This window comes from Melitaea cinxia, chromosome 24 (assembly GCF_905220565.1).
Source record: "Melitaea cinxia chromosome 24, ilMelCinx1.1, whole genome shotgun sequence".
Lineage (NCBI taxonomy): Eukaryota > Metazoa > Arthropoda > Insecta > Lepidoptera > Nymphalidae > Melitaea > Melitaea cinxia.
In genome coordinates this window covers 3999903-4010756 of record NC_059417.1, presented here as the reverse complement: position 1 = coordinate 4010756, position 10854 = coordinate 3999903, and the positions used below count along the sequence as shown (strand labels likewise).

The following is a 10854-nucleotide window of genomic DNA, read 5'->3' as shown; positions in this document are numbered from 1 at the left end:
TTATGTAGGTTTTGAAATTCCATCATCTATGTTACTAAATTTTCGTTGATATTTTTTCTTTAACAATATTTCAGGCTTAGAAGTCGCATTGGGAACTAGGTTCATGTACTTCCACTTATCACCATACATATTAAGTTCCTTGCTTAACTTTCTGTGACTTTTAATGGCCGTGGTTCTGGAAACCCAAGTGATCACAGCATTTTTTCCATATGTCTCTAGATCCACAATTCCATGCTTAGTTATGATGGTACCATCAAATTTTATCACGACCAAACTAGGAACACACGTGATTTCGTACATATATTTGAGCACAGGTACCAGGGGATCAGAAAATTTAAGAGTAAACCAATTCGCTTGGCTCTCGTATGCACGATCGAAGTCTTGTTCCGTCTCGTCCATCGTTACGAAGATAACTTCGATAGGAAGGTTCACGAACTTGACGTTTTCATATATTTCATAGAATTTCTCGATGATTCCATCCTTGTCTACGCCGTAGGTTGTGAAGAGAAGGGCGATTACGTCCGCGTTCGTCTCGAGCCACTCGATCGGTATCTTTTCGTTGTTTTTGTTGAAGATTGCCGCTTCGTTAAGCCATTTGTACGGCATAAGCTGGAAATCCATTGGTTCCATTGATTTATGTATAAGAAATTTATCTAAGGTAACTGTAGGTATTTTTGGTATTACATATCTATAAAACACCAACTCCTTCAATAACAAAGTTTACAATCAGAAGTTATCGCTATTAGATCACTGAAATTCACGACAGTTTTAAGTGTATTTGATTAATACGATGACAATTACCAAAAATAAGGTTTTATACTTGATCCATAGATGTTTTTTTTTAAATTATTTTTTAATTTCGTTTTCACCTCCAATTCGTGCAACGATAGAACTATATATAAGGTTATAAAATAAACTTTTTTTTTTTAAATCTAGTCTGCATAACGGAACATTCAAAATGTGACAGTACCTTGTGAATACCCGCCTTCCTAATGTGGTTCAAAGTTGACTAAAACGATGACCACTTATACAGATTTCCGAAAAAAGATCTGAACTCCTATTACTGAGAAATAAAGACGAATATCTAATGACATTTATTACTCGAAACTGCAAATTAATGTCGGTCACAGTTTTTATGCGAAATTAACTTTGCAGCATGAAATTTGTATCCAAACCTTTTTACTTTGTGTTAAGGTTAATATTTGTGTGACATTCATAAATGAAAGGTCTTATTAAAGTTTGTAAGTACATTCGTGCAATGCTTGTAAATTGTCGAAGGGTAGAACCGTATAACTATACCACATTGACCGTGGTCGAAACGTGACTGTAAAAACTGTCACAGAATATAAATGCAACGTCCTTTGTTTTAAGATTTTGAACTCAATAACGAAAGGGAATTAGGTCGTAATTAGTTAGTATTTTTACATACAGATGGCATTGTTTTACGAGCAAGTCGATTTCCTCTTAAACATTTCTAACGATAAGTACAAATAAAATATTAATATCGATCACGACTGTGCGCTGTGATGAACATACATAAATAATTCAATAGAGTTAATTAGGTGCATTTAATTATAAATTTCCTCACGGGTTTAGTTTGAAATACAGCTCTTATCAATAGGTTTGTACTAACCGTCCATACTTATTCGATATTGTGTGAAAACAGCCTTGATTTACATTATTATACATTAAAGGCACTGAAATAAAATAACTCTTTAATTATCTATTAACAACTAGTAATAATAATAATAATAATAAATTATAAGCGGCATTTGCTCGTAGCACAGTTGACGTAACGAAGCTATACAGTTTACCCGTTTATTTATTTTTTATTTTTTGATATTAGTAGTAGGTATATTCGTTGAATTAGGCCATATAACACCGCGATACGACTGTTACAATGAAAAGAAGAACTTAACTTCATATGTCTACCCTATAGTAGGTTGTATTTATATAATACGTATATATATTTACATGCACACTCGTATATCAAAATATGTAACATTTTTATTCAATTAAAATATCACTTATTCATCTCATAAAACTAAAAAAAATATCCTATTCGTTTGAAAGGTGAGAAACCTAATATCCGCTCAATTTTTACATACTTTCTAAAATAGAGTTTACTACTTACTAATTATTTTAAAATAATAGGAAATAATACAAAAACTAATATTTAGACACTTCACAATAAGTTTTTTTTAGTCTATAGCACTGCTATATACATATGTTTAAAGATACTCATAATTATATACACGTAAAAATATTTTTCTATTAAGCTATAATAGGTCGTATCATACATAATTGTGTTTGCTCGCAAACGAAAAAAAACCGACTTCAATTACATCCACGAGTAATACAACGTAGATCGACGAAAAAATAGTCAAGTAACTACGCGTTATCAAAGATTACTCAAAAAGTAGTTATCAGATCTCGATAAAATTTATATGTGACCACATGATAAACATCAGCTTTTGATTAAATTAAAAATTATCAAAATCGGTACACCCAGTAAAAAGTTATTGCGGATTTTCGAGAGTTTCCCTTGATTTCTCTGGGATCCCATCATCCGATCCTAGTTTCCTTATCATGGTACTAAACTAGGGATATTCCCTTTCCAACAAAAAAAAAATTATCAAAATCGGTACATCCAGTAAACATTTATGCGGTATAATACAATGTAGATCGACGAAAAAAGCGTCAAGTAAAAACGCATTATTAGATATAACTCGAAAAGTTATTATTAGATGTCATATAAATTTAAATGGGACCAAATGACACACACTATCTTTCGATTAAAAGAAAATTTGTCGAAATCGCTCCACCCAGTCAAAAGTTCTGAAGTAACATACATTAAAAAAAACACAGTCGAATTGAGAACCTCCTCCTTTTTTGGAAGTCGGTTAAAACGGAGAAACAAACTCAACCATATTATAACTGTAAATATCCTTGTGCCTTCCAAAAATTATCCCAATTATTATTTTTGTTCTACCATGTGATCTAGATCGACATATATGTATATCAGAGTTCAATGACATCATTAATATTTAAAAAAAAATATTGTGATGTAAGGACAAATATGCTGGTGTATTTGTAGTATTGTATTAATTTTTAAAACTTTAGTGCCTTTTTGCGAGTGAAGAATACAATCACTAAATTCCAGTAGCAAACAAGAAATTTATATTATTAATACAACTAGTATGTACCAGACAAAGCTTATCGCTTATTCACCGTTATATTATAATAAAAATATTTTTTTATGCCCCATCAGACGTAATTAAGGGGCAGAACGTGTAATAACAGACGGTCGAGATGTTATTGAGCAATTTAATACTTTAAATGTCTTTATAATTGACTTTTACAATGTTGCGGGTCTGAAATGGAATAAGCACAATTATCTCATTTGTTTGTACCTAAGTATATATATTTTTTTAGGATAAATTAAAAATAAATTATAAAAAATGATTGACTATCACAACGTTTAGTTAAACGATGATTTTAATTAAGCTGCGTTGAAGATTTTAGTTACCGAATAATTAATGTTTAATATTATATTTATGTTATTGTTCAATGTTCATCGTTTTAATTTTATGTCTGTACTAGCTGACTCGAAAAATGTTGTCTTGCCGCTAAACGCTATTTAAAAAAAGGGGTTGATCGTAGAGGATTAAAAATTTAGGGTTGTATGTATTTTTAATGTTGTATCATAAAAAAATTAAAAATAAATAATTTATCTAAAAATTAAAAAAAAAGTCTAGGGTTGGACTACCCTTAACATTTAGGATGATGAAAAATAGATGTTGTTCGATTCTCAGACCTACCCAATATGCACACAAAATTTCATGAGAATCGGTCAAGCCGTTTCGGAGGAGTTTAACTACAAACACCGCGACACGACAATTTGATATATTAGATTGATATTGATTACTTCAATTTCTATTATTTGTATTAAATTTCAACGTAAAGAACAAATTACTTTTATTAAACATGCTTTGATTGCCTGTTATCATAATATATAACATAAATTTTGTACTTTTAGATATATATTATATTTTATTATAAATGAGTTGTATCTTAATGTTTGGTAGTCTATTAAGTAAATTAAAATAAAAAATGAAATTAGTCATCACCAGCTATTTTAATACTATTTTTAACTCTTTTATTTGTGTTCTTATTTATTCTACAAACCCCTGGCGTCGATGACCTTGCGTGTCCCGTGGCGCCCTTGAAAGGTCGGATGAGTTTATACAAGTTAGTTTTAAGGGTCAGGTGATTCCATCGCCCACGCCCACGAAAAATATAAGAAGTTTCTCGGAAAGTCCTAATGATTATTAACAATTTAAACGAAATTCGAGCACTTTAGCAGAAATTTCGTAAGTATGCGTTTGGGTATTGGTAATTTAATTGATAAAATATTCGACGAACATTGTTATGTTATTCGATATAAAGAGACGAGTATAAGATTAATTTTAAACTGAAACGAAATATCAAAATGAGTTTAATTTACGTTGACAAATTTAATTACACAATAGACCTTAAGACCATACGGACCCATTATTAATGTTTTTATAAATATTTGTTCATCCTTGGTCTCATTATCAATGTATGTATATATTTAATTATTTGAATATTTATAATAATTTTGTTGTAACTTGTACACCTATGCTGACGCTAGACTATTTCCTTAACCCTAAGTATGCCTGGAAGAGATCGCATTTTAGCGATAAGGCCGCCTGTACTGATTTGTACCTAATGAATATTTTGTTAATATTTTTCTTTCTTTGCTATGTATCATTTCTGTTTTTGGTGTACAATAAAATGTATTATTATTAATGTAGTGATAGTACATGAATCTATTAAATCTAATTATTATTTTAAACTATAATAAAAATTACTGCTGATGAGAGTTTTCTTCAAAAATATATAATATGTACTTTAAAAGTAGTCAGAAAGCTGATAACAAAGTGTGTAAAAATCGGCAATCTTACAAATACGGACTATACGCACGCTTAGTAAAACCCAAGGTATGATTTAGAGAAGAGAATTGTCGCAGAGATCAAAAATGACCACATGATTCTCACCATCAAAATTCAACTTCCTTCACCTTCATTCTACATTCTTACACACAATAGGAAGACAACGATATTATCGGCCGATAAAATCGGAAATGTACGGTTACAGTAACGGACGCTCATATAATTGCAAAATTACAAAATTGACGTTTACCAAGTTTGGTTTCTCTAGGCAAAATTAGATATTAGTTAAGGCAGTATGTTCGTTTTCTTTTTTTTATATATATAAATTACGTCTCGATGGCATTGTGGGTCAGTGTTTTTGTAAACTTCAATTAGGGTCACTGACACGAGTCACAAGAACGTTGTAAGTGGGTATTGCAATTTCTAGATGGTTTTTTTTTTGTATTTTTTTACTACTGTGAAGTTTGTAGCTGTATGGAATATACAACAGATAATTATATGTTTATATTTTGTAGTATTTTGCTTTTTTAGTTTTATTAAAAATTACAGAATCGCAAGTTGTAAGTGTTATGCAGGTGGCAGTATAGCCATCACTTGCAAAATTTCAAAAATCAATGCTATAATCAATTCAAAATTACGGAAATTGATAAATATCTTGTATCAACCCTTTTTTCTTTATTCGTTTTTTGAAATTTCCTCTATAACTTTTTTAAACGACAGTTACGACCTTTGAATAAATCGGTTAGGCCATTTTAAAATGCACCACTTTTCATATTTTTGTCACACCTAATAAAACTGTCTAACTGCACACTATTAGCTTCTAAATGACACAATTAATTATAACTAATTTCACTCACAATAAATAGTTATTTAATTGACCGTAAACCTTTGTAAGACGCCGCGCCGGCGCGTGCGTGGTTTACAAGACAAATCTTATTACAGCGGTAATTTTTACAAGCCTCGTAATTCTATTAAGTTATTTTATTTTTACAGTTATAGTATGTAAGTTATTAACCTAACTATAATTTAAATTATGTTTTAATAATAAAGTTTATACTTAGGATGAGAGTAGCTAACGAAATGCTTTAAGTTTTTTTATACCGCTCAGGCAAGCAAGCGTAAAGTCCCGTCTGATTGCTTGCCACCAGTGTTGCCAACTCTAAAAAGCTCTATTTCTTACTCACAAATGAAAAATGACACTACTTCTTTTGGCTAATCTTCTGTATGGTCGAGGTACATTCCAGTCCAGCTGCTCTAGGTTTCGCTCTAGATTTTGAGCAAAATAATTTTTGTTGTGCCCTACCTCAGTGCTGGAATTACTTATCTAAGAATAACCAAAAGTTTTGAAGAATTAATATAGATTTTTTTTATTCAATGTGAAAAGGTGTTAATAAAGATTGAGACACTACAATAAGAAATGTGAAGAAAATGCTATTTGTCACTATAATTTTTTATCGTTTTAACTAACTGTTGCTAGATCATTTTTAAAACATCAATATAAGTACTTAAATAGGCCTGATTTTATATCGGTTTTAATGTCAGGGAGTTTCAAACAAAAATATAAGACAAATGTCCATAAAAGCACCATGGTATGTTACAACTAAGAGCTAATTCATGACAACGAGTCACTTACGGATGCCATTATCATTTCTTACCATTCGTCTTCGCGTCGTGCGCTTTGAGGATAGCTCGCGGCGGTCTAGACGGAGCTAGACCTAGGGCACATTGTTGGAACCGATCGAGGCTTAATGAACCGCACTAGCTTGTGACGATTGATTTGATAGGTGAAATTAGGGTTCTTTAATTTGTTTGATTGTTTATAATTCTTCTTTGTTAGAATAAAGTTTATATGGCAGTAGGCCCTTAGTAAGGATAGTCTCGTCTATAACTTAAAACATTTTTTTTTCATTGAAGTTTATATTATTGCAGGTTGGGTTAATAAATTTGATCTCTAAGTGCGCTAATTTAAGATTCGTACTGCATATACTTAGTAACACAATTATAAACGTCAAACAGTTTATTATGCGCGGGTATTGGGTATAACACAATTAAATGCTATATATGTCACCAAATCGGATAAATATTAATGTTCGAAGCATAACCGCTAGGACTGCTAGTATTTTCAAAACCAAAGTAAATATTAAGATATAACAGCAAAACTATCCATAGCGTAAAGAAGCACAAACCGAGCACGACTATTACTCATACAATAATATAAATGCGCAAAGCAAATACTTTGCAGTAATAATAATATATTTCGCCGGCGCGTGCAATGTGCCCACGACCTTACTCTTACATAATTAAGCTCATTATACCGTAAACATAATGCGAAATTCTTTATTTATCGCATGCGTTATATATAGGACTGTTATTAAACATCTTTGATAACAATGTCTTTTTAAAAACTCACAAAAAATGGCAGTAAGAGTAAGCTATAATACATTTTCAAGGGTTGCTAAATTTATATACATATAGTAAGAAATTTATTTTATTTAGAATTTCCCTAATATGCTTATTTTCTCTTCAAACAAAAAATATAAAAAAAACGTGACAGCCCTATTCCATCGTCTTAGCAACACGGTTCACCGAGGACACTGCCCTCACACTGCAGAAATGTACAAACGTTATCCTTACACACGCCATCACCCCTATAACAATAGCCATAAAGATCTTTTTAATGTTTTGAAATGTTCAAATAAGTTTGCTGTGAAACGAATTCTTTACTTCATTTTGCCGTGGGTTTCGTTCTTGTTGCTAATAAAATAGAGTTTGTTTTCGTCGGACCAAGTACGATGTTAAGTTTGCTAGATCTTTACTATCGAAGTCCTGCTGTGCGTTACTATGGGTTGTCGAAGGAAAATAGACAAAGAGCGCTTAATGTTCTTTCGAGTGTAAGGATGTATTTCTTTTTAATTTCATTGTAAATGGCGGCCGGCCTCGTGTAATGCTATTTTATAATAATGAAGCCTTTACATAAAACACTGCTTATATGGTTACGACTAGTGTAATGGGTTTTTCGATATACGTTATATGTAAATTTTATGCTGCTTACATAAGTTAAAATGCATATAATAATGACTTCGTTTAACGTACAATTTTTTTTACCGATTATTTAAATGTGAAATTAATACATTTATAAGAGTTGTACTTCCTATTTCTTACATAATTTCATCATAAAGCTATTATAAAAAAGGTAAAACAGAATATAATGAAGTCTCACAGGCAGTTGTTACAAAATCAAACAGGAAAACCCCATATCAAACTTTATTTATTTATTTATACTTCAATACACAACCAAACAGAATATATAACGCAAAATGTGGATCTAAAGCCATACAGCCTTATCTACCTAACATTACAATGTAAAAAAAAAAACTAAACACCGAACAATACCCTATAATTTAAAATATATGTAGTCTTATAGTTTAACATCGATATATCGAATAATAATCGAGAACCTATATTAGCGAATCGATTTTTTCACTTTTCATTGTTCGACGTTTTCGTGATGCAGTTGATTAATCGATATTATTTCAGTAATAAAGTGCATCTCGTGTACCACGCCGTGTTCATACTTGATAGAAACACATTTCTTTGTTTTATTCTACCCCGCCTGGGGCAGCACGTTCTCGTAATAACAATATTACACTTTTACAAGTAATCTTGTTGGGGCATAAAATATTTTGCTATAAGATTAAGATAATCGAGAAATTTTAAATTATTTTCTTTATTAATTTAATTTGTTATTGAATATACAATTGAATTCAAAGAGAAAGTGACATTCGACCACTTCTAATATAAATTTTTATATTGGTAGCCATTAATCCTAAAGAAAAATAAGCAGAATACATTTTATTACAAGGCGTGTCAATTTCTAATTCAGAATTTGTGATTGGTTACTACGATATTGGAGAAAACGTGTACAAATAAGATTGATTTTTTTTTTGTGAATATTTTTATGGGGTAACTTTTCCTCTAAGACTAAAAGTTAAGCAGCTAGAAGATAGAATAAGATCTCGTACAAGTTATAGGTATAAATAAAACCTTGCTTGGGACGTATTTCGAAACTAACTTTTTACAGTTTTTTACAACTCTTTTATATTTAACACGTGGTTCAATAAGTCCCGAGACTAAGTACTAAAAAAAGGTCTTTTTTATAAAATTAATTTTTATTCATCAACATAGTCTCCTCCAAGAGCGATACAGTCCCTCCAACGCTTTTCTAACTTTTCTATCCCATGTGTGTAGAACGATTTGTCTTTGGCTTCAAAATAAGCCTCCGTTGCTGCGATAACTTCACTATTTGAGTCAAATTTCTTACCCTGAAGCATTTTTTTGAGGTCTGCAAACAGCCAGTAATCGCTGGGGGCCAAGTCTGGCGAATAAGGGGGATGAGGAAGCAATTCGAAGCCCAATTCGTTAATTTTGGCCATCGTTCTCACGGACTTGTGACAAAGGCGCGTTGTCCTGGTGAAACACCAATTTCTTTTTGTTCATGTGAGGCCGTTTATCCGCAATTTCGTACTTCAATCGCTCCAATAAGCACATGTAATAGTCACTATTTATATTTTGCCCCTTTTCAAGGTAGTCGATGAAAAGTATTCCATGCGCATCCCAAAATATAGACGCCATAACCTTACCGGCCGATTTCTGAGTCTTTGGACGCTTCGGGCGGCTTTCACCAGCCGCTCTCCACTCCGCTGCCTGCCGATTGGATTCCGGAGTGAAATGGTATATCCAGGTTTCATCCATTGTTACATACCGACGTAAAAAATCCTTTTTATTATGATTCATCAGCGCCAAACATCGCTCTGAATCATAGATACGTTGTTCCTTTTGATTAGTTGTAAGCAAACGCGGCACCCACTTAGAAAAAAGCTTTTTCATGGCCAAATTTTTATGTAAAATAGTGAAAACACTACCAGCTGAAATCTTCACTATCTCGGCTATCTCTCGCACTTTTACCTTCCGATCTTCCAATACGATTTTGAGGACTTGGTTAATATTTTGTTGAGTCACTGCTTCATTTGGACGACCTGAGCGTTCCCCATCATTGGTGTCCATGCGACCGCGTTTGATGTCGGCATACCACCGACAAATGGTTGCTTTAGAGGGAGCTGATCCTGCATAACATTTTATACGCCATTGCTGTGCTTCAACGGTATTTTTTTCCCATTAAAAAGCAATGTTTTATCAACACGCGAAACTTGTTTTTTTCCATTGTATCGAAATTACAACCGTAGCGTCACTTAAATGTTTCAAAATCAATAATTTTATTGTTTCATTTTTAAAAATTTGACACTTATTCTTGTATTGATAGCCAGTACTTTTTAAAAATCAAAAGGGTTTTTAATATATGCGCCATTTCCAGGTTAGCTCGGGACTTATTGAACGATCTAGTATTTCTATGATTATTATGCCGAATTTTTCAAACATATTTACTGCAATACTAAACTAAAAAATAGCTATTAATTAGTCACTTATTATTTTGTCTTGTTATTAGTTACGGCCTAGTGAAAACTCCTTCAAGTCTTTGGAAGATAATCATATGTAACAATGTACCATGGAATCAATGGGTAATGAATAATGGGTACTCAAAATAACCTCTAGTCTCGTTGTAGTAAAATTTAATTTAAGCACATTGTTTTCAATACAAGAAACTTTAATCTTAATTTTATAGTATTCACTGCACCCATTCTTCATTCTCTCTTTATATATTAAACATAAATTTGCTTAACACAAACGGCACAAAGAATTCTAATTGGTCGCTCTCAGTATTAACTTAACGCATTTTATGCTGTATTGAACTACATGCATTCGCATGTTAAATTCTTGACTGCTTCAAAATATTTATTATGACGAAAACATAACGTAAATA

The 10854-nt window shown here is 31.8% G+C and overlaps 2 protein-coding genes across 2 annotated transcripts in view; both read right to left on the bottom strand.

The window, feature by feature from the left end:
- LOC123665782 (probable nucleoredoxin 3) lies at nt 1-630 on the bottom strand. The gene has a single exon (XM_045600043.1). The coding sequence runs from the start codon at nt 628-630 to the stop codon at nt 1-3; it is 630 nt and encodes a 209-aa protein (XP_045455999.1).
- Nucleotides 631-4119: 3489 nt separating this feature from the next.
- The window catches only part of LOC123665781, an 86981-nt gene continuing 80246 nt past the window's right edge, over nt 4120-10854 (bottom strand). Inside the window, exon 4 of the mRNA XM_045600042.1 lies at nt 4120-4224. Within this exon, the coding sequence (XP_045455998.1) occupies nt 4120-4224 (105 nt within the window). The remainder of the gene's footprint in view (nt 4225-10854) is intronic.